Raw genomic sequence first — 24,092 nt, 5'->3', positions numbered from 1 at the left:
ACTGGAAGGAAGGTGACATCACCTCATTAACCCACCGGCGGCCACAAGCTGCACCCCCTGTGGTGGCACCTCACCAGCCCCCCACCCCCACCCCCGGGGACCAAGGTGACTGTCACTCCCCTGCCCTGGCTGAGCTCCTGGGTGCTGAGCCCCTGACATGCGCACTGTTGATGGAGCTCGGGGCCCTGGGGAAGCCTGCGCACCTGAGGGCAGAGGACAGGCCCCGGGAGGTGGCTTCTGGGGGGAGAGTGTGGGTTAGTGGGGTGCCAGGCATACATGGCAGGACAATGGGGGGCTGCTGGGGCTCCTCATGAGTCCCAGAGCCAGGCCTCACCCCCTTGGCCTCCGCTTTCAAACCTGCAAAATGGGGGCATCACAGCCGTGCTTTCCAGGAGCAAAAAGGCTCAGGGTCTTCAGGGCCAGAAGACACGGCGGCCACCCGAGGCCACCCAGGCCACATGTCCGCGGATGAGGTGTTGCGAAGCGCTCATGAGGGCAGGGGGGTCCGTGCCCACCTGGCGTCGGGGTGTGTGGCCCCCACGGGTCCAAATTCCCAGCCGGGGCCTCGCTCCATTCTACAGGTGGGGAGAGTGAGGCTGGGGGCCGGGGTGGGTATTGCTCAAGGTCACACCGGCCCTTGGCACGTCCCCCTCCAGGGCTGAGTGGTCACCTTTGGCGGTTGTTTGAAGATTTTATTTCCCAGCAGCAAGAAAGGATTGTTTTGCTCGGCGAGAGTTCCAATGAGCTTTCCCCTCTCTGGGCAGGGGTGAGTCCCAGAGCCCCTCCCCCCCCAACCCCCGGGGTGAGGACAGCAGGGGTGGGAGGGGCTGTGGGCAGGTGATGGAGAAGGGGCGGGGCCACACATCGGCCAGTCAGGTGGCTGGAAGTGGCAGCCGCGTGGCCACGCTCCATCCTCTGACACGGGCAAGTGGGCTGGGGGCTTCTGTGGATGGGGAGAGCCCTGTCGCGTCGCCCAGGTGCAGACAGGTGTATGTGTGGGCCGGCCGGCAGGCCTCGGGGAGCCTGGCGTTGGCGTGTCGGTCACACACCTGGAGGCCGCCCAGGCTCCCACAGCCCACGCCAATTAGGAACTCACTTTACATTATTTTAATTTGTCTCTGGGGCCCTGGAAGGAAAGTCATGCGATTATTATTATTATTATTATTATATTTTGGCTGGAAATTGCAGCCACCGTTATATAAATTACATATAGTTGAATCCACCAGTTTTTTTTAAACCACCATGTTTTCCTTTCCCCAGCAACGGGCAGCTTCTCCTCACCACTCGCCTCTGTGCCCCTGGTGAGAACTTTCTGGCCCTGGGAGGAGGGGGGAGGCCTGCAGACCACCCGACCGCCTCACCCACAGAGGACAGGGGGCTTTGAAATCCAACCCTTGTGGGTCTGCCCCTGTGGCACCACTGCTCGCTGTGTGACCTCGAGCTAGGTGCCTACCCTCTCTGAGCCTCAGTTTTCTCATCTGTGGCAGCCTCTGCCTCAAAGGGCTGGCGTGAGGTTTAAAGGCAATAATGCCTAGAACGCCCTCAGGGTGGTGCCGGTGTTCAGCCACCCAGCCCGCAGCACGGACACCTAGTACTGGGGTCTGTTTTATCAGGTGTGGGGGACACACAGACTCAGAAATGATTGTCCTGAAAGAAGAAGTTCGTGTTAGGATCACAGAGTTCCCTGAAAACAAGAGGCCGCACACACAGGGCCACGCCAGGAAGCTCCGGGGTCAGGCAGGAGGCAGAGGCAGGGGCACTTCGGGCCAGGGGCTGTGTCCCTGGTTGTCTGGGAGCTGCCCGGAGATGAGGGCAGGTGGACCGTGGCCGGGAGGGTGCCGGCCTGTGGGGAAGGGGGTGGGGCAGGCTCTGCATTAGGTGTTTGCATCTGAAAACACACTCTGGCAGGTGAGTCCTAACTGTGTCTAGGACTTGGCTGACCCCGGGGAGGGCTTAGCGAGGCCCCGAGGTCAGCGCACCAAACATACAGAAAATAAGAAAACACAGTTAACACGATGGCATGAAAGTGATACCAGTGACTGATCCCTCTGTGAGGGCTGGGAGAGGAGGCTGCGCCAGAGCACAGGTGGGCACGCCGGGGCCCGGGGGAAGCCACGTGCTTGAGGCCACCCAGGGAACTGGGCAGGGCCCGGCGAAGACCAGCCTGGGGTGGCCTCAACCTCCTTGGGCTTCGGGCTGTTGGGAGAGAGAGGGGGGAGCCTGCCGGTGGGTTGGATGTGGGTGGACGCAGGCCGTGTTGGTCTGTGCCAGGGTCCCACGAGGCCGTATCTGTGGCACAGGGGTGCATAGCCAGGGCTCCATAAGCACTCATTCTCTGGGTGACCTTGGACAAGCGCCTGCCCCCTCCAGCCCTGTCTCCCTGTCCACACTGCGGGGGATGCCATGTTGGGTCAGGGGCTAGTCTCTCAGATGGCACGTGCCCCTCGCCCTGGCACCCTTGCTTCTGGGAACGTATCCCACGATGCTCTCGGACACGGGGCCCAAGTGGTGCCCCAGCTGATCCCCGCACACCCCGTTTGGCGGTAACCGCCTGGAAACGACTCACAGAGGGGCTGGTGGGCTGGGGCTACAGACAGGACCCTGTGCCGGCCGGCAAGACGCAGGACGGACGCTGTCACCGTGGGGAAAGGGGGAGGTCAACTTTATTCCTCATACAACCACGGGGTGCTTCTGGGTACACAAGAGACCGCGGGCGGGCCTGGCAGCCTGGGATCTGCAGTGAAAGGGAAACTTACTTGTCAGCCCATCCCTTCTGTGCCCGAGATTGTTTTTTACCATGTACCTGTGTTACTTTCTTTTTAAAGAAATTTCAAGCACTTCTAAGTGTACATTCAAGAAAATTGAGAACATTTGTCCATGCAAAGATCTGCACACAGATGTTCAAAGAAGTGTGCCTTACAATAGCCAAAACGTGGAGACAGCGCAAACGCCCATCACAGGATGAGTGGATAAACAAGTGTGGTCCATCGACACCAGGGAATATGATTCAGCCCCAGAAAGGAAGGAAGCACTGACCCTGCTACAACATGGATGAACCTTGAAGACGTATACACAAAAGTGAAAGAAGCCAACACAAAAGGACACATACCCCACTTATTAATAAAGTGTCCAGGGGGCTTCCCTGGTGGCACAGTGGTTGAGAGTCCGCCTGCCGATGCAGGGGACATGGGTTCGCGCCCCGGTCCGGGAAGATCCCACGTGCCGCAGAGCGGCTGGGCCCGTGAGCCATGGCCGCTGGGCCTGCGCGTCCGGAGCCTGTGCTCCGCAACGGGAGAGGCCACAACAGTGAGAGGGCCGCGTACCGCAAAAAAAGAAAAAAAAAAAGTGTCCAGAATAAGCAAATCTACGTAAACAGAGAGGGCTGGGGGCTGGGGAGGAAGGGGAGCAGGGCTTCTTTCGGGGGGGCTATGACGGTGTTCTGGGGTCAGGTAGTGATGGTGATGGTCACACTGCTGTGCGCACACTGAAAACACTGAACTACACACTTTAGAGAAGACAGTTGTACTGTACAGTGTGTGAGTTTCCCAGCGCTGCTGTAACAAAGCACCACGACCTAGGTGACCTGCAACCACAGGTGCTGGAGGCCAGAAGCCTGAGCTCGAGGTGTCGGCAGGCCCAGCCTCCCTCCACACGCTCGAGGGGAGGGTCCCGACTTGCCTGCTTGCCTCCTGGGGGGCCGGGGGCACCCTCGGCTAGTGGCTGCACGGCTCCAGTCTCTGCCTGTGTCTTCCCGTGGCTTCCCCGCTTCCTGTAAGGACACCAGTCACCCTGTTTTAGGGCCCACCCTAAAGACCTCATCTCAGCTGGATTACCTCTGCAAAGACCTTATTTCCAGGCAAGGTCCCATTTACAGGTACTGGAGGTTAGGACTTCAGCATGTCTTTCAGGGGTCACAGTTCACCCCACCGCATATGTGATTTGTATCTCAATAAAGCTGTTATTTCTTCTAGAAAGTTTTAAACAACAGAATATAAAAAGAGAGAGAAGAAATATATCCCAGTGTAGGGGCACGGAGCCTGAATCAGTGGGGAGGTGACCTCACAGGGCAGACGTGACACCCCGCCAGGGAGACCTCTGCCACCCTGGGCTCTGTGATAATCTCTTGAATAACTTTCCTGAGAACAGCAGCAGTGATAACCGCATCCCTGGACTGCGTCTTGGTCCCGCCTCCTCCTCTGCCCTGACCTTCCTCTAAGGTCCGCCCCTGGCCTGCCCTTGAGCTCTGGCCCCGCCCACCCCTCCTGGCTCCTCCCTCCCCTCCCCCCCGACCCCCACCCTCCCGCAGGCCTGTCAGGCGCCCATGTCCCCAGCTTGTAAAGTAACAACCTGTCACACGCCCAACCTCTTTGCACCCAAAATGTTCTCTGATCTGTGTAAACTGCAGCGCTTGATATTAATACCTTTTGTTTGTGTGTCAGGGTTCTGCAGAATCTAATTAAGGCGTGTTCTCTGCGTATCCGGGGTGTTGGAACAATTCCACGGAGTAGACAATGCAAGCTGTTGACCTGCAAGATAAACTGTGCTTGCGGAGGATTTGGGGGTGGCGGGCAGGGGGCACACAGCTGTTCTTTTCTGCTGGGGCACCAGCCTCCCTGCCTACGGGTCACCCCTGTGTGTGGGTGGCAGAGGCATCTTCACTGGGGGGCGTTTATCACAGCAACGGTTTTCTGTGTGTACTTCTGTGTACACACACGTGCACACGCACAGGTGCACACGCACGTGGGAGCTGGGCCTCCCTGGCTGGGCGACTCCTGTCTCAACAGCCCTCTCCCTGCGGTGTCTGCGAGGTGCGAGTACTGACCCATTACACAGATGGGGAAGCCGAGGCCTGTGATGCGTGTGTTCAGGTGGGAGCTTGGCTGACTCTGAGCAGCCACTGGGTGCCAGAACAAACCCACGTCTGGGAGGGCTGGGCCTGGGCTCGGACCGGGTCAGGTGAAGACACCCAGCCCACCCTCCAGCGCAGGCCCAGGTGAAACTGTCATCCCTCCTGGACAGACGGGGAAACCGAGGCCCAGAGAGGGCAGGGGCTTGTCCATGACACACAGCAAGCTGGTGGCAGAGCTGGGCCCTTCCTGACCCTGCGGCCCACAGACTGGAGGCTGAAAATAAGTGTCCATCAGTTCGAGGACAGCTTTGGGACCCCTGGACCTGAGGCCCTGACCCCATGTGAGGTGACCTTGGCCAGCGCCCGGCCCACTGCGACTTCAGTTACCCCCGAAGGGGTAGGAAGGGGTGAGGAGAGCATCACAGCAACGCGGCCTGCCCGCCAGCCTGCCCAAGCGGCACCCAGCAGGGGTGGGTGCTGCCCAAGCGGCGCCCAGCGGGGGCGGGTGCTTGGAGCTGCCGTCATCCCTGCTCCCGTCCCAGCTCAGGACCTGCCTGCCCGCCGGTGCGGCAAATAGTGTTGTTTGCACCAGGTTGGGGTGGGGGGCGTCCTTTGGGCTTCCCTCTCCCCATCTGCAAGATGCACAGGGGATCCCAGACTCTGAGTGCCCCGAACAGAGAAAACCAGAGGCCAGGTCTGCTGAAGTCCGGGTGCGGAAAGACTCCAGGACCCGGGATGCAGGTGGAGGAGGCCACCCCGACGGGGCACACGGTGAGGACAAAGGCCTACAGACAGCCTGAGCTCGGGATTCAGGCCAGAACAGGTGTTTGGGTGAGAAAACCAGTGTGACCGTGCGTTGCGCGGGTCTGCGCCCGTGTGTGCATGTGCGTAATGGATGGGCAGGCACGCGGCTTACGTGTGCACGCAATCGGGTGCACGCAGCACCCGTGTACATCGCGTCCGGCCGTGCACGAGGAATACCTGCCTCGCGGACCCAGCAGGGCCTCGCCGCCCGCGCCCCTTAGGAAACGCCGCAGCGCCACCTGCCGGCCTCGCTCCGGCCCGCACAGAAGGCGCGGGGCGGGGCGCGAGGCCCCGCCCACCCGAGGCCCCCCCCCCAGGCCACACCTCCCTGTGTCCCGCCCCTGGGGACGTGGCTCAGGAGGCGGCTCTGGGACCCTGACCCACTGGTGCCTCGGAGAGGCGGGCGCCTGGGTCTGGGCTTTTGAGGTCCCGGCTGAAGTGGGGACAACTGCGAGGATTAAACGCGCACCAGGGGGACAGTGAGCGCATCGCCCCGATATGGCCCCATTTCACAGATGCTGAAAACGTCACCCGCCAAGGTCCCACGGGGGACGAGGCCGAGCGGGCTTTGAGCCGGCAGCCTGGGTGCAGTGTGCATTCAGCCACGACCAGCAAACTGAGATGTATTTGTTAACTATTAACTGTTAATGAACGCATTCGCCCTCACACCGCTCTGTGGAGGTATATGCTGACAGCCGCTCCGGGAGTGAGGTGATGAGAATTGCCTGTATCCGGAAGTGACCCGGCAAGACTCACCCCCGCCTTCTGGGCAGCCTCCAGTACCTGACGTGGGCAGGAATTTGGGGTGCGGGCGGGAACAGTAGGATTTCAGAGCAAAGTCAGTAGTGCTTGACCCCGTATAGGCCTCGGTTTCCACACTGTACAGTGGGGTGGGTACGGGGAGCTAGAATAGATATTTTCTCAGGTTCTGTCCCTGCGGCTCGCCCCCCACCCCCAAGACAGTGCAGGATGCCAGAAATCCATGAAGGACTGCGCCGTGGCAGGGACTGGGGGTTCAGGTGGTCTATCCCCTGGCCCAGCCCCCCGAGGGGTCCCTCCCGACACCCATGGCTGTCCCCGACAGGAAGTTTGAGCCCCTCTGCCGGCACCTCCTGCCCAGGGCCCTACCCCCTCCAGCCCCCTCCAAGGAGGAGGCATCTCCGAGGGTACGGGGCTGCCAGGGGCAGGTGGCATCGCCCCGGTGCCAGCCCAGCTGAGGTCGTCAGAGGAGCCGGCAGAGCCTGGCTGATCTGGGGAGACCCTGAGGTGGGGGGGTGGGGCAGCTGCTGGCCTGGCTCAGCAATATCCCTGACAGGCTTGACCTTGGGCAAGGCCCTCTGCCTGGCCTCCTCCTTTCCTGGGCCCCAGGCCCCTGTTAGCCGAACTCCTGCCCACCAGCTACCGTGTCACTCGGGGGCCAGTCACACACAACTCCATTCACACCCCAACTGTGCCCCTGATGGGCTGTGTGGCCTTAGGCAGGTCGCCTCACTGCTCTGAGCCTCAGTGGCCTGGTCTGGAAAATGAGCTGACACCTGGGCTGGCTCTGGCCAGGATGTGGGCCCAGAACCAGAGCCTGGAGCAGAGGAGGGCAGTCCTGCAGCCCCGGGTCTGACCACAGCAGGTCTCAGGAGGCCCCACCGTGCACTGGTGCAGCGTCAGACGCAGGTCACTGCTGTCCACTCCGTCCTCACAACTGGCCCAAGAGTCAGGCCAGAGTGCCTTCATTTTACAGGCGGGAAAATGGAGGCTCAGGCGCTGCGACTTTCGCAAGGAAGTGACGAGTCAGCTGTAAGCGGGACTCGAAGTGGATCACTGCACCCCATCCTCAGGCCCAGGGATCCCCCAGTCTCACATCTGGCCTGGTCCGGGTACTGGACTCTGGGACTCCTGGAGAGAGGAAGTCCACACAGTTCGCAGATGCCTAGAACGTGGCTCCTCCTCCCAGACAGGGGCGCAGCTGAGCCCTTCAGCCCATTTTATGGACAGGCAGCCCAAGGCTGAGGCAGAGCTGCGGGGGAGCCCGAAGTGTGCGTGCCTCTGAAGACCACCGCCGTCTGGACACAGCATGGGCGGCACGGCCACCCGGCCCCGCTAGCACCCAGCACGTGGCACACGCGGCCCCTTTCACCACGGTCACATCCCCACACCGACGCACAGGCCCCTCTGGGGCCCCAGAGAACAGGAGGAGCAGAGAGGTCGGGCACCTGCTTTCCTCCATCCTTGGGTTCAATCCCCAGCCTGCTCAGGGCAAGGAGGCCTGACACCAAGGGCTCAGAACTAATGTCCCTGCAGGCTGTAACCATTTGCCCAATCCCCCTCACACACACACGTGCACACACATATGCACACAGGTGTGCCCAGCTCACACCTGCCCACCCACCCACCACAGGTGTGCCTGCTAGTCTGAGCTAAGTCAGGTACCTACTTTTGTACGTTCAGACACTGGGCAGCCGATATAACCCTACAAACACCCACTGCAGTTGCTGGATGGATGGAAGGATAGATGGGGCAGGAGGGACAGACAGATGGACAAATGGAAGAGTGGCTGGCGGGTAGAGAGACTAAAACTAAGAGCGACCAAGTACACTGCTCACACCCCCTTGTTTCCCGGTGGAGATGGGTTACTCTGAGGCCTGCTATGAGCCCATTTCACAGATGAGGCAACAGAGGCAGGAGGTAGGAAGTGACTGGCACAGGGTCATACAGCGAGCTCTCAGTGACGCCCAGGACCTGGTCCTCAGGGAGGCACCTGCCTGGCCTAAGTGGCACAGGTGGTGTCGGCACCACAGCCACGCAGATCCCCTGAGACCACAGATGGGCACCCACTCTGGCACCTCCGGCAGTCCCGTCCCGGCGGGCCACCTCCTCCCCTGGGCCTGCAGGTCAGGCCTCAGTGACCTGAGGACCTGCCCCACCCACTTCTCTAGAGCCCCTCTCACAACATGGGCCAGACGCGAGGGGCTCAGAAGCAGGGCATGGTGGGCCGAAGCCCGGGAACTCTGCCCGCCCGCGGCAATCACAGCTCAGCATTACGCGGGAGCTGGTAACTAAACACTTGGGCGTCGTCAGACACCCCAGCACGGTACCTGATGAAGTAATTACGGGAACACTACACCCCCCACTTCTCAGCCTCCCCACTGAGTGTGGAGTGGTGGCCCTGAGCTCTCCAGATCCCACCCTCACGGCCTCCACAGCCCTCCGCAGGCCCCCTCCCGCCCCCAGCTCCGTCAGCCACCCACGCCCATCCCAGCACCCAGGCCAGAAACCGAGGTCCTCCGGGCCCGCTCCCCATCTGCTCCAGACTCAGCTCCGGAGCTGCCCACCTGCCCCTCCCCTCACCGTCCTCTGCCCACCCCAGCCCCTCTCCCCCTCCCCTCCCGTGCCCGAGTCCCGTCCACCCCACCCTAAAGGGCCGGGACGCAGCCGCTGCCCACACTGGCTTCCTGCCCTCCCCCACACCTCCTCCCCAGACAGCCAGACTCATGTTCTCAAATCCCAGATCTGATGGTGGGAACCTTCCTCCAGAAACCCACAGCCGCAGTCTAACCACGGGAAAATACTCAGACAAACCCAAATCGAGGGGCGCCCTGAAAAGTACCTGACTAGCACTCCTCAAACCTGCCAAGGTCCTCAAAAGCAATGACAGTCACAAAACAAAGGAGGCCAAGGAGACGTGAGGGCGAAATGCACGTGGGATCCTGGAATAGAAAAGGGATTAGCGAAGACGAGGAAATCTAAGTAGAGCGTGGGATTAGCTACCAGGAAGGTACCAGCCTGGGTGTCTCAGCGCTGACACCCACCGGAGTGACGTAAGGTGTTAACACGACGGGGAATGGCGTGTGCGTGTGCAGGGACCCTCTGTGCTGTCTTTGCAACTGCTCTGAAAATCTAAACTATTGTAAAACAAAAATTTGTTTCAAAATGAGAGAGTGTACACACAAGGGATCTGATTAAAGTATGGTGAAGTGCTCACAGCTGTTTAATCTTGGGGATGGGTCAATAAGTGTCTATTATATTGCTTCCTGCGTGCTTGAAATGTCTCATAATTAAACATTTAAGAAAAAACAAACCCAGATCCAATATGTCACCCTGGCCTGACACCCTCCAAAGTCTCCCTTGAACTTTAGGATTAAGTGCAAAATTCTTAATCCCGCCCACAAGACAGACCAGGACCCTCCCGTCCGCCACTCTGCCCCTGACATCACACAGGGCCTGGCCAGTCCCAGTGTCTGGCCACCTGAGGTCACGCGGGGCCCGGTGCCTTCCCTTCCGCCCAGTTCTGGCCCCTGGACCAGGCTCCCCATCTACAACTCTGGCAGGTTCAGCCTTGGCAGGGAGAGGTCACAGGTCCCAGCCCACCGTGAGGTCACCTCACTGGACATCACTGGTTGTGGTTCACGAAGCCCTCCCCACCCCCAGGCCTGGGTCTGGGGGCCACCTGTGAGGCAGGCATCGTTCTCCCGTTTCACAGATGGGGAAGCTGAGGCTGCCCAGTGATCAGAGGGATGTGGGCTAGAGTCCAGAGTCTGTCCCCCGGACCAGGGCTCTCCACCACGCTACCCTCCCGGCGTGGTTTCCCACCTGTGAAATGTTCCAGGGGCCATGAACACAGCCTCCCGCCCAGCCTGGGTGGAAGAAATTGTTGGGCCCTCGTGTTCTGGGCCCCGTTACCTCTCCCCCCTCGGGTGAAGGACACCATATTAATCAATCGATCCATCAACTGATTAATTAGGCAAAAACTTCCTGAGCACCTAGTACGGGCCCAGCCCTGGGGACGCAGCAGCAGCAGATCAAGGCCCTGCCGTTGCGGGGCTTGTGTTCTGTGTCAGGGCGGGTGGGGACAGTAAGGAAGCACGCACATGATGTACTGACTGGAGGAGTGTGACCGGACACAGGAGGGAGAGGGGATGCGACGTCATGGGAGGGTTCCTGGGAGACCCCCCGGAAAAACAAGACCTCCTTGGGGAGGTGAGGGAGCCAAGCAACGACTCCAGGAGGGACATCCCAGGCTGGCAAGAACAGATGCAAAGGCCCTGAGGCAGGAGCTCACCTGCCCTCGCTGAGAACAGCAGAGAGGCCGGAGCTGCTGGAGCAGAGTGAGGGGACACGAGGAGAGTGGTGAGGGCGGCTACTAACCCCAGGGCCTCCTGGGTGAAAAGCCCCCCAGGAGGACACCAGTGGTCACAGGCCACAGAAGACCAGGCTGCTGGAGTCTAAGGACTGGCCCGCTGGTGGACCCTGGGTGTCATGGGCACCAACCACACCAGGCTCATCCACCAACTTCAGAGGTGCCTCTGGTTTGGTGAATGTCCCCCCACCACCAACCCCACCACAGGACTGGCAGGGAAATGGAGGCCGGCAGGGGTGGGACAGGAGGAGCGGCCAACAGTCTTCAGAGTCTGCACAGCCCAACTCCCGTTCTACCAAAGGGAAACCGAGGCCCAGAGGCATAAGACCTGGCTCAGATCCCTCAGGAACTCAGAACAAGCTGCTCTTGGGTCCCCTGCTCCCTTGGCCAGGCGTGTACAGGTTGGTAGGCAGGTGCGTGGCTTACCTGGTGGGGCCCCTGCTCCCTTGGCCAGGCGTGTACAGGTTGGTAGGCAGGTGCGTGGCTTACCTGGTGGGTCCCCTGCTCCCTTGGCCAGGTGTGTACAGGTTGGTAGGCAGGTGCGTGGCTTACCTGATGGGTCCCCTGCTCCCTTGGCCAGGTGTGTACAGGTTGGTAGGCAGGTGCGTGGTTTACCTGGTGGGCGGGTGTCCCAAGGCACAGCAGAGAGCTTTGGTGGGAGAACTTGGCCCTGTGAGGCCAGCTGGGCCCACCTACTTGGCTTCAAGAAAGGGAAACTGAGGCCCCAAGAGGGCCTGCCCCTTCCTAAGATGCTCCAGTGCACCTGGGTCAGCTGGTCCCCCATCTTCCTGCTCTACCGCCCGGCCTCGTGACAAAAAGAAGCCTGGGCCTGGGGCTGCGGCCCACCCTGGACTCACCCTGCCCCAGCCTCCAAGGAACAATTTACCTTTCAGAGCCAGTCCAAGATATTAATTAAGATAAATCTACCTCAATTTTGAGATTCTCTTATCATGTAATTTATCAAAATTATGTTAATTATTTCTGTAGGGCAGCAAAATTATTACCTCTTTTGTGTCTGATTTGTATTAATATTCATAATTTAATAATTCAGCATCCTGGCCATCTGGTCCTGGAGCAGCTCCCTCCCCTCCCTCAGTCCCAGTGGAAGGGTCTGCCCCTGCCTGAGAGTTGGCCTGGGGTCACTCGAAGGTCAGCCTGAGCAAGCAGGAGGAGGTTGGGGGGACCCCTCCCAGCCCCACATCCGAGCCCAAGGGCTGAAGTGGCCCTGGCAGCACCCCAGCCTTCTGCAATGGTCAGATAGGAGGTAGGACTTCCTGGGCCCACTGGAAGCCAGAGTAGATTATCCCACATGGCAGAGAATGATGGGGGATTGTGGGAGCAGGGGAGGGGGAGAGAGGACGGTGGGGAGGGGCTGTGAGCCCAGCTCTTTGACATTGATGGGGTGGACGGAGCTGGGTCTGGAGAAGTTCTCTGACTCTGTTCCAACCCTCCCAAGGCCCCATGCCACCCACCCACCTGGTGGCAGGTAGATCTGACACCAGAGGAAAGGGGGAGCTGCTGAGCTCCCCACCCCGCCGCGGGCCACACTCCCTGGGACCAGTCACCTGCACGCAGTACAGCATGGGGTGTGTCACTGTCACCCGGTGTCTCCATTTTCCAGGGAAGCCAGAACCCTGCTCGAGGCCACACCACAGACCAGATACGGGCCCTGTGGAGGGCCCTGTAGAGGGCGGGAAGCAGGAGGACAGACGTTGATCCCAGAGCCACACTGTCCCGGATGGGCTGGGACACCAGCTCTGCTGTCTGAGCAGGCCCTGAGGCAGTGTGTGAGTGTGCATTCAGGACCAGGTCCTCATCTTCATGGGCTCACGGTCTGGGTGGGAGCACACACACGCCAGGGGAAAGGGCAGCTCCACGCAGCTGGGCATCCCTAGGGTGCTCAACTTGGCTATCAGAACATGCGAGACAGAGGCTCAAGCAATCCTGGTTTATTATCCCTCAGAACAAGAAGTCTACACGTAAGAAGGTTCTAGATTGGCTAATTCAGGGCTCAGCGACAGCCACGGGACGTCGGCTAAGACCCAGGACGCTTCCCTGTTTCTGCCCTGCCAGTCCCTGCTTGGTGGCCATATCTTCCCGCATGGTCCCAAGCTGGCTGCTGTGGCACCGTGAATCTCAAGTCCCACCGTGGCACCCCACATCCCAGAAGACATCCAGCAAAGATGGGAGGGGAGCAGTGTCCCACATAATCATATTATTGTCTTCATGGGCCTAGAGAGGCCTAGAAACTCGAGGTTTTCTGCTGAGCCTCCTACTCCCTTTCCGCTATTGGCAAGAACTTTAACTTGGACCAAAGGAACTGGCTTTCCTCTCACAGCGGAGCTCCTTTGTGCAATGCTGAATCAGTTTAGATGCCTCGCCTTGGACAAAAGTGCTCTTTTAGCAAATCCAGAACGTCCTCCCTTAGCTTTCGGGTTGGCCGCCTTCACCCCAGACTCACCTCTCTCGTATGACTTACCAAAAGCCACAAGAAGTAGTCAATGAATACCGATATTCTGAATATTTTCCTACTATTTTCACAGCCTTGATGAATTTGTGGTCTGGGATCCAAGGTACCACAGGTAACAGCTGTATCTAATTTTACGAGCTCTTCACCATGATCTCCAGCTTCCCGACCGGTACAGGAGCCTCACTGCCCGGTACCCGCTGGCCCTCCCTTAGACAATTCCACATTTGAGGTTCTGTTAGTTGTCACACCCCCACTCCTGGAAACAAATTCCAGATCATCCACAAACATCAGAAAATCTGAGTAAAGGTTTAAACAGAAAGGGGATTATTTTCCCATATGTGGTGGGTTGAATGGTGCCCCCCACCCCCCGCAAAACATCATGTCCACCCAGGACCTCAAAATGTGACTTTATTTGGAAACGGGGTCATTAGGGTACACCCTAATGCATTGTGACTGGTGTCCTCGTAAAAAGGAGGCATCTGGACACAGATGCAGACAGGCTGACGGCCACAGGAAGCGACTGGAGGGAGACAGCCACAAACCAAGAACACCAAGGATTGCTGGCGACACCAGAAGCTGAAGAGAGGCCTGGGACAGACTCTCCCTCACAGCCTTGGAAGGAGCCAACCCCACCGACACCTTGGTTTCAGACTTCTAGCCTCCAGGGCTGCAAGAAAATTAATTTCTGGGTTTTTTTGGCTGTGCCGCACGGCTCGTGGGATCTTAGTCCCCCGACCGGGGATCGAACCCGGGCCCTCGGCAGTGGAAGTGCAGAGTCCTAACCACAGGACCGCTGGGGAATGCCCAAGTTTCTGTTTTTTTAAGCTACCAAGTTCGTGGTATTTTGTTTTGGCAGCCCTAGGAAATTCATACACCATAAGAAATCCAGAGGTAGGGAGGTTCTAGGACTAGCTAATTCAATGATGTCGTGAAAGACCCAGGTGTCTTCAATGTTTCTGCCCTGTCATCCTCAACATATCCGCCATGTTCCCCCTCATGGTCACAAAACAGCTGCTGCAGCACCATGCATCCAGACAGGTATCATCCAACAAAAAAGAGGGTGTGTCCTGCTGGTGGCGCCTCCTTCACTGGGGATGAGAAGGGCCATGATTGGCTTGTATTAAATATGATTCATTTCCTAGGGTTGGGGAGGGGGCCATTTCCCCTGAGCCTACAGGACGGGGTGGGGTTGGGGGGCGACATCCAAACAATATAGGGAAAACCAGCAAAGTCTGCCATCGTGCACACCCAGGGTCCCGGGAGTGAGTGGCAGACGAGACTGCAGCACACAGAGGCAGGAGGGGAATGTTGTGGGGTCTCTTGGGGGCGGGGAGAAGGGGGTAGAAATAGGTCCCCTGTGGGTGACTGGGCAGCAGACCCTCGGCCCTGCCCACTGCAGCCCAGTCAGAGCTCAGCTTTGGGCACTGGCCACCCTCGCCGCCAGACAGCGTGGCCCCTGGACCCCCGGCACCATCACCCACACCCGCCCGAGGGAACCACAAAATCATCCGTGTGTGTCTCTGGCTCACCTTCAGGACTCAGGGCCCATCTGGGTCCCACAACTGCTCCCGGGTGCCGGAGAAGGCGGGGAGGGCCTGTGGCCTCAGCAAGCCTGGAAATTATCCTGTTAGGGGTTGCCTCGCCTCCCAAAAGATATGCTGAAGTCCCAACCCCCAGAAGCTATGAAATGGGGTCTTTGCAGGTGTGATTGGTCAAGATGGGCACACGCTGGACTGGGCTGGGCTGCAGTCCGATGACCGGGGTCCTTATAAGAAGAGGGGAGTCTGGACGCAGACCCGCAGGGAGAAGAGGGCCGTGCGAGGACACAGGCGGGCGGGAGCGAGGCGGCCGTGAGCCCTCAGGCAGAGGCAGCCCTGCCCACACCTCAACCCTGGACTCCTGGCCCCCAGAACTGGGAAAGGATAAACTTTCCCTCTTGTAAGCCCCCCAGCCTAGGGTGCTTGGTTACAGCTGCCCCCCACCCCGGGACACTCGGAATCCCCAGGATCCTGCGGCCTGCGTGGAGGCCTGGATGCAGACGACACTCCCCAGTGCCTTTGCAGCCCGGTGCGGCCACGCCGCGAAATTCTGAGTAGAGAGCACGTCACGCTGAGCAGCCCTGGGTGGGGTGGGGGTGACCCGAGCTGTCCCCACGTGTTCCCCCTTTCGCTGATCACGGGGTTCCCACCCAAAGCTGCTCCCCAGCCGAGTCTGAGCTGCAGCCCGAACCCCGCTCCTGACCCAGGGCCCCTGCACAGCTGCCGCCCGCATCCGTCCCGACCCCACTCACCCTGCTCGCCTCTCCTGGGCTGTCCTTTCCCGCGGAGCCCCCTCTGGGACTGCAGCTCCCTGAGCTCGCCCTCCGTGCGCCGAGCCCTCAAGGCAGGAGCTGGCCTCTGGTCTGCGGGTGGAGCCCGGCGCACGGACGGACGTGCCCGTGACCTGTTGCTGAACGAGCAGGGTGTGACGGTGCGTGCCCCACACGGAGTCGCCCCCGCGGCAACCGGAGGTTTCTCCCCCCGGGGCGGGGGTCTCGGCACGAGGGTGGACTCCCTGGAGGGTAGCGGGGAGACCCCGAGGGTTTCAGCATCTGGGGCAAGTTGGGAGCGCGGGGAGACGGCCAGAGGACCAGGGGAGAAGAAAGCTCAGAGTCGGGACACATTTTGAGAGAAAATGGACAGGGAGTGGACAGAGCGGGGCGGGGGCGGGGGGCGATGGCAGCGCCCACACCCCCAGAAGCGATGAGGAATGAGGGGACACGGAGCTGGCACAGGCAGACACCCCAAAACTGGCAAACAAGATCGTGATGAGCCGCTGACGTGGCAGTAGCCCTGCCCACCAGAGAGAGGATGTAAGCCACGATTGCAAGGGCCGTGTGTATGATTTTGAATTTTCTAGTAGTTGCATTTAAAAGAAAAGTAAGAGGGACTTCCCTGGTGGTCCAGTAGCTAGGACTCCACGCTCCCAATGCAGGGGGCCCAGGTTGGATCCCTGGTCAGGGAACTAGATCCCGCATGCCGCAACTAAAGATCCTGCATGCAGCCAACCAAATAAATAAACATAAAAAAAGATAAGAGATGAGACTAGTTTTGATAACGTATCTTAGTGAACCCGATATATGTGAAATGTGTCCATCTCAACATGGGATCAATATCTAATTCTATAAGCGAGCTGTCATATCCTTTCTGTGGGCTCGGTGTTGGAAATCCCGCGTATCTCTCACTCTGAGGACGCGTCTTACCTCGGACCGGCTGCACCGCAGGTGGCCGATGGTCACACGTGTTGCGCCCGCTGTCACCATCCCCCAGGGCCATCTGAACGCCCCCTCTTCCACGGACTGACAGGGAGGGGCTCTGGCGGAACTCAAGGCACAGCAGAGCATCTTTTGCTCCCAGGAAGCCCAGAAGACCAGGCCCCATCCTCAACATCACACCTATGTCCGCCCACCAGCCCACCCTCTGTCCCCCAGCCCTGGGGACCTTCCTTCCTGGACTTCTGCCCTCCTCCCTGTGCCCTCGCTGGCCCCTCGGCTTGTCCCTCACTGTGCCACCAATTCCTGCATCTTCCCACCCCCCGCCCCGTCCTAGACACAGCATTTTACAGCTAAAACTGCCCCCATCCCGAGCGGAGCCTCGGGCCCTGACCCCAGCCCCCCTCACACCCCCCACGCGCTCACAGAGGGGGTGGGTCCACCCCAGGCGCTGGCCCCAGAGCCTGACGCCTCCGCGCACCCGTCCTATCACCTCTTTCCAGAAAGTTCTCCCTCATCAATAAATGAGAATAGAAATGGCCCATATGGAAATATTGTCAAAACCACTGATTAAGTTTTATACAACCAGTGCCAGAGCAAACGAAAAGGTTTTAACTTTTTAATTTAAGGAAAGAGGAATCTGATATAATTTCAATTTGTGATGAGATAAGATGTCCTCAAGTCTGTGTTTCGATTGGATTTTACATCCTCGCAGACTCCGCGAAGTGTCAGCTGCGGGCGAAGGTGCGGGGGATGCTTGTTATTAACAGCGTAACGGGCCGGGCGTTCACGCCATCGGCTTCATCGGCATCTCCTGGGCCCACCTGAGAGACCTCGTTAGCGCAGAGCCTGGAACTCCGGCCTGGGACAGGAGGGCTTGGGGAGGCACCTAGGTGGACCCGCAGAGGGACTCTCAGGACCTGCCCCGGCCACCTGGGCACAGGCCGCTGCTGGCTGGTAGGGTAGGGGGAGCCCAGAAATCAGAACTCCTGACTTGGGGGTGGATGGGAGCCGAAGCACCCTGGGGGGTGGGGGGAGGTCCCAGTCTGCAGCGCAAGCCTGGTAGGAGGAGGCGCTGGGAGCCCTGTCCTCTGGCTGCACCCCTCCCGGGGGTTGGGGGCCTGCTGGGCCGAGGGCATGCAACCACCCCGAGCTCACGTCCACCACCCACTGCACAGCTCCGGGTATGCGGGCTCCAGAATGCCGTGACCTGACCGCACGGCCGCAACGTCCCCTTTGGGGCTTCATGAGCCCCCAACCACTCGTGTGCACGCCCCTGGGCCTACCCCGCGTCCACCACGGGCAGGGAGGTCCCTCCCAGGGCAGGACAGGCCCCCCGTGGGAAGCCAACGGGGAGGCCCGCGGGTCCCGGGGAGGCCCCTCCCCTGAGCAGGCCCAGCTCGACCCCTGGGCGCCCTCTGTGATTCGGCTATGAAGGCACAGCCAGCCCTGGGGTCAGTGGCCCAGGAGGTACCTGGTGGGTGGGAGGAAGCCGGGTCACACCTCGATGTGTCACGTAGAGACCTGGGCAGCCCTTTCTTTCCGGGACCCCGAGAGATGCTGGGATGTGAAGACATAAAGACCACACAGAGATTCTGTTTGTGGGGCGACTGTGGCTCCCGCCCGCGCTCAGCCAAACAGGGCTCCTCCCCTGGGGAGCTCCCAAACGGGAGGGGGCCCTCGCTGGGGGAGTCCAGGCTCTGCTCCCCGCACCTCCCAGACGGAGGCCAATGACACCAAAACCCAGGCCCCACCCATGCCCCTGCTTCCCGGGGGGCCAACCCCTGTGTCCCCATCCCAGTGGCCCCCCTCTGCCAGCTCTGCCCAGCCAAGGACAGCCCTGCTGTCCCCTCCTCCTCCTGCATCTGTCCTTTGTGCTGTGTGACCCAGGGAAGGCCCTTGCCCTCTCTGGGCCTCAACCCTTTCCTCTGGGAAAGGAGGGGAGTTGGCTGGGGTGTGGGCACAGGGAGCTCAGGCACCATCCATGGGAAGGGCCAGGCCAGCCTCAGTTGTCACAGACCGAGACCACTAACCTGTGCACACCCCCTGGCCTCCCCCCAGGCCCTGGCTGAGGGGGGAGGCTGGGACCAGCCAGTGGGGGATGCAGGGGTGAAGGAGGCAGGTGGGGACACCCCCCGGGGTCTCACAATTACTTACAGCCGCTGGGGCCTCATGTGCCCGCTAATCCCCTGCTCCTGGCCAGGGGCCGTGTCAGATGGGGGTCACCTAAGGGAGCCCCTCTCTCTGACGCTCTGGGGGTGGGGGCCCACAGGCTGTGCAGACCCCTGCACAGGTGCGGGGTTGACAGCAGGTGGAAACTGAGGCCGGGGACGGGGTCGCGGCATCCCGCGGGCCAAGCTCCCTCTGGGCCTGGGAGGCAGGGCCACCAGCTTTGAGATGTCCCAGAAAGCCCCAGAGCTCTTGAACCCCTTCCTGCATCCTTCCCATCTCTCTCAGGTCCAAGCAGGGTGGGAGGGGCCTGCTGTGTGCCCTCCCACACCCCGTGGGCGCTCTGCCCACCTGAGCCCACGTACTTCTCCAGCCCCGGTGGGCCCCAACCACAGCAGGTCTGCGCCCGGCCCGGGGTTCAGGCAGGCTCTGTCCCCAGGGTCTGTGGACACCCAGCAGCATCGCTATTCCCCTTCCCAGGTGAGAAAACTCGAGGCCGGAAAGGCCAGCGAGTGGTCCAGCGTCACAGCTTGAGATGCAGGTTTCATTCGTTCACTCACTCACCGGACAGTGCGCTGAGCTCCACCGCGTGCCAGGCCCCGTCCCGCGAGCTGGGGACACAGCCCAGCTCCCTGACTGGGGGACGTGGAGTATCCATCTCCGAAGACAAAACCCCAAAATTCCGAAGGTGACCTCCAAGTGCTGCAAGCGGCCCGGGCGACGGGCCGTCCGGGGCTCAGGGGAGCCTCTCCGAGGACAGGCCTGTCTAAGGAGCCAGGCTTGTGGACGGCGGGGTTCCAGGCGGAGGGGCTGCGAGGGCAGGGCCTGCGGCACATCTTCCTGGACCGCAGCGGGCCGCAGAGCAGAGGCAGCAGTGGGAGGCCAGGGTGGAGGGACGGCGGGAAGCCGGCCAGCTTCCCCGGGGCAGCCAGGAGCCCCTGCTGGGTCACCCCCCACCCTGAGTTCCCAACGGCCCAGACCCTCCACACGGCCAGGTCTTAGTCCGAGGGTCGCCTCTGCCCTGAACGTCCTTCAGTTCAGGCCCCAGGCCCTCGGGGCTGCGGGGTGTGTGTGGGCGTGAGGGGCGCTGCCCAGGGAACGGCCCTCCCTGACCCAACCCCCACCCCGGACCCCATCCACGGATGGGAACATGGTTCCACTGGGCCATGTCTGGGGAAAGGCCGATACGTATTCAGCACCACCTGTGCGCACAGGCGGGATCTCAGAACCCCAGGAACCACTCAGCGGACAGGGGCTTGCGTCCGGCTGGGCCCCCACTCGGTGCTGTGCCCTGCCGTGCCCGGCACCCCTCTGGGGTGTGGACCCCCTTGCAGTTGTCAGGGTCCCTGGGGTGGGTGAGCACTGGTTGAATCTCTTCCAAGTTGGGGGGCAGCAGTGAAGCCAGGCCCCACCTGCACCCTCAAGGGTGGTCCCAGGGTCCCCCCTGCCCTGCCCCCTGGCTGAATGGACGTTGCACGACCTGGTAACTTCCCTGCCCCTGAGGACACCTCCGTGCTTGTCCTGCCGTGACCGGGTTGTACGGGGCGTGAAGGCGCTGGGCCCCCGGTGGACAGCAAGGACACCCTGCTGGCGGCCTGGGGCCTGGGGACGTGACCACCAGAAGGGGCTGTGCTACCCTAAGCCCACCCAGCACCCCCGGGACGGCCTCTGGGGTCCCAGGGAGCAGCCGTGATGGAGGGCAGCGTGTGTGTCCCCAGCAGGACCAGCCCCAGTTGCCCACAGCCTAATGAGCTGGATAATACACGGTCGGTGGAATCCTCCCTGCCCTGTCTTAAAGACACCTCGCACACCCCAGCCCACCCGGGCTCCCAGGACCACGTGGAGGGCGCAGCCCTGGGAGTGCTGGAGGCGGCCTCATGCTCCAGTCCCAGGCCACAGCTAACTTGCTGTGTGGCTCCAAGGGGGTTGCCTTGCCTCTCTGAGCCTCAGTTTCCTTATCAGTAAAATGGAGCTCCTTTCCTTAGTGGCCCTCTGCTGCCCCCTGGTGGTGAAGAGGCCACATTGCCGCAGGTCCCAGGCGGGGCATGCCTGGAAGGACAGTGTCTGGGGCAGCGGGGGGCCGGGGTCTCAGCTAAAGGGTCAGGCAGGCTGGTCCAGGCCGCCCTCCACGGCCCTCCTCCTAACACGCAAGTCCCACCAGGGCCTCTGCTCAGAACCGCCTGAGGAAGGAAGCCAAGCTGCCCCACCTGGCCAAGTCCCTGCACGGTCCAGGCCCCACTGACCACGCAGGGCCACCCATCTCCCTCTATCACCCCACCCTCCGGGGGGGGCTCACTGTGATGGAGGGCAGCAGACAGTTTCTGAGCTCCTCCACCATCACTGCCGGTCCAGACACAGCCACGTGACCCCATCAACCTCACAGGCAACAAGCAACTCACCGGTCACCAAAGGCTCAGAGAGGGCAGGGCCCTAGCCCAAGGCCACACAGCCGAGCAGCACAGACATGACTGTGAATCCATCTCCACGCCAGGCAGCTGCCCTCCTTGCCCCAGATCACATCCTGACCTCAAGTTCCAAAAATCCCCACCTGAGCCCCTCCAACACCCAGTAAAAGAAAGCAGGAGTAGTGAGAGCTCCTGGGGCCCAACACACTCGGCCAGGACCTCCCAGCTCTGTCCCTAGCAGGACCCACGGGTCAGGACCCGGCCTGAAACCCGGTGGGGAGGACTGGCACTTCGCCATCGCTGAGGGTCCAACGGGACCACCATGAAGGGCTCTGCGGTGCAGACAGCACAGGAAGACACAGCTACAGCTGCCGTACACAGCTGAGGAAGCTGGCGCCCGGAGGGGAGGTTACTCTGCAGGTCTCCCGAGGGTGGGGGGCAGCGCTGCTGAGGACTCAGGGCTGGGCCGCAAGGAGACTCTGCTCCCTCAGTCCTTCCCTGCACGGCTGTGGGCCCCCACCAGAAGTCGGGAAGGGCGGTGGGCCCCATTCCCTTGCTGGACGCCAGGAACTCGGTCCCGGGGTCCAGCTGGCCTCCGTCCTAAAGGTCAAAGTCACAGATCTTGACTGCAATCCCCACATGGGGGTAGGGCCAGCACCGACTGCAGCTTCCACAGACCCGCCCTGTCCCAGTTCCTGTAAGGCTCATGTCCAGCCTGTCCACGCAGCCGGGTCAGGAACAGCTAAAATGCCCGTGTCAGAGGGCCCGAGCCAAGCCCAGAGGGTCAGCGTCTTCTCAAGGCCATGGGCACATCCACGCTGGTGCAGAAATGGAACGTGGCCAAGACCCCTGGGCTGCCCAGGAGCACGTGACCACATGGGAGAGGGAACCCAGGCCACATGGTCAGTTTCTTTATTGAGGCTGCTCAGACCCCACAGAGAGGGCGGTGCAGGTCCCACCACGTTCCTACCCCACCCGCGTGAGGGTCCTGGAGCCCCACCAGGCAGCTACTCGGGGGTCCTGCTTCTGCTCTTCGGGGACCAGATGCTGGACAAGCGGAACCTGGGCTTCTTCCTCTGCTCCCCACCACTCCTCTGCAGGTCTGGGGGACAGACACAGATGGGTCACTCGCCCACCTGATGGCTAGTGCCCTGCGGCCTTCCCTGCCACCCACAGAGCCTCCCAGGCCCCAGCAGAGCCCAACCCTCTGCCCTCCCCGGGGGAACCACCGTGCGCCTGCCCTTAGAGTGTCCACTGGGCTGGGCACGGCTGGAGAGCAAAGCAGTCCCCTCACCCTGACCACAGGGCCATCCGTGCTTCTTGGATCACTCAAGCGATGGGGAACTCACTCCCTTAGGGTGAGCCTGCCATGTGGGTCCCAGCACCCACTCCTACAGGAGGCCCAACTCCCCCGGGGTCCAGCCCAGCCTCGACCTCCCACGCCACCCAGTCACCCATCTTCCGGATCATGTTGTGCAGGATCTCGTCCTCCTGCTGCTCCCTGAAAGAGAACGGCCGTGAGGACCACGCCCGCGGCGGGCCTGCGCCCACCCAACACCGGGGGCACCTGCCCTCTCACCCGCCCATAAGCCACACACTGGCACCACCCTCTCCCCTCCCAGGGCAGGTGCCTGCCCCCTCAGGGCCCAGCCCCTCAGCAGTGGCCTGGGGACAGGAGGGGCCTGGGTGCACAAGAGGCCTCGAGGGGGAGAAACTCGAATACAGGCCTCTGGCCCCACCTGCAAGGTGTACGTGGCGGGAATCCCCCTCCCCATGGGCTCCGCCCTCCCCTGGGCCCCAAGGCCCTGCCCTCCCCCAGGCTCCGCCCTCCCCTGGGCCCCAAGGCCCTGCCCTCCCCTGGGCTCCACCCTCACCTGAGCCGGTCCTCATCCAGGAGGTCGATGATGTCACTGCGGTCATTGACGGTATTCACGTACTGGTTCAGCAGGTCCTGCTCCCGCTGCCGGTCCTGGGGGGACTTCAGAGCCTCTGCAGGGACAGCTGGTATCAGCCGTAGCCCTGCTGTCCCCACCCTGCTCAGGGACACAGTGACCCCACTCCCCAAGGGTCAGGCTCCTCCACTGGAGGAGGGGGTGGGGTCTTGGGGCCTATGGTGGGCTCTTGGCAACGCCGGTTGAATGAATAAGTGAATGTATGAATAAGTGAGTGAATGAATGAATGAGTAAACACACAGCCGTATCAGAGACTGGGCACTCACTACCCGCCCCCTGCACACATTAACTCAGTCCTCACAACAGCTGAAGGAGGCGGCGCTAGAACTGCCCCCACTTTGCAGGGATGAAACCCAAGCACAGAGAGGTTGAGTGACTCAGCCAAGGACACACAGCCAGGAAGTGGAGGAGCTGAAACTCCACCGCGGCTCGAGAGAGTGTGCCATGATTGCCTCCTCCTGGCAGCCACCCGTGAGAGGGACTTGGAAAGCCGCACCCGTACCGCCTCCTGGGACTGAGCCCCCCTCACACTCCCTCCCACCTCCGCTGGCCTGGGCTCCACGCTGGGTGCGGGGGACACACCCGGCTTGGCCATCAGCCGGCGCAGCTCCCCCTCGATGTCCAGCTGCTGCTCCTCCAGGCGCTGGTCCCTGGCCCTGCCGAGGTGACAAGGATGTGAGCCCGGCGCGGCCACTGGCCTCCCCGCGCCAGACAGGCCCATGTGGGGAGGAGCGCTTTCCGGAGGCCTCAGGGGAACCACTCACTTGTACATCAGCTCAGACTCCAGCCGCAGCAGCAGCTGCTTCTCGTGGATGAGCCGGAACCAGTCCACCATGAGGGCATCCTCCGAGGCGTCTGCGGAGAGGGGCTGGCTGGGCACAGGGCGGGTGGGCCTGCGCGTGGGCGGGGCCGGGTCCCAGGGTGGAGCTGGCAGAGGGGTTTGCGGAGGGGGTCCGCCCAGGGCTCACCCTCCTCGGCCGCACGCAGGCGCTTCTCCAGCTCCACACCCCGGAGCTCCAGGGCATCCAGCTGCCTCTCGATGTCCTGCACCTGCCGCTGGAT

At 61.3% G+C, this 24,092-nt stretch overlaps 1 protein-coding gene across 3 annotated transcripts in view; it reads right to left on the bottom strand.

Annotated features, from left to right (window-relative positions):
* Positions 1–21,974: 21,974 nt before the first annotated feature.
* Positions 21,975–24,092, bottom strand: part of MICALL2 (MICAL like 2) — a 20,329-nt gene continuing 18,211 nt past the window's right edge. For all 3 annotated transcript variants that reach the window (XM_024763544.1, XM_024763545.1, XM_024763546.1), the window contains 6 exons: positions 23,999–24,080; positions 23,795–23,885; positions 23,613–23,686; positions 22,953–23,067; positions 22,533–22,579; positions 21,975–22,180 (listed from right to left, as the gene is read on the bottom strand). In XM_024763544.1, coding sequence (XP_024619312.1) covers positions 22,086–22,180; positions 22,533–22,579; positions 22,953–23,067; positions 23,613–23,686; positions 23,795–23,885; positions 23,999–24,080 — 504 coding nt within the window. In that variant the 3' untranslated portion in view covers positions 21,975–22,085. The remainder of the gene's footprint in view (positions 22,181–22,532; positions 22,580–22,952; positions 23,068–23,612; positions 23,687–23,794; positions 23,886–23,998; positions 24,081–24,092) is intronic.

The sequence above is a fragment of the Neophocaena asiaeorientalis genome, unplaced genomic scaffold (assembly GCF_003031525.2).
Source record: "Neophocaena asiaeorientalis asiaeorientalis breed wild unplaced genomic scaffold, Neophocaena_asiaeorientalis_V1.1 scaffold223, whole genome shotgun sequence".
Taxonomy (NCBI): domain Eukaryota; kingdom Metazoa; phylum Chordata; class Mammalia; order Artiodactyla; family Phocoenidae; genus Neophocaena; species Neophocaena asiaeorientalis.
This window is presented reverse-complemented; position numbering and strand designations above follow the sequence as displayed.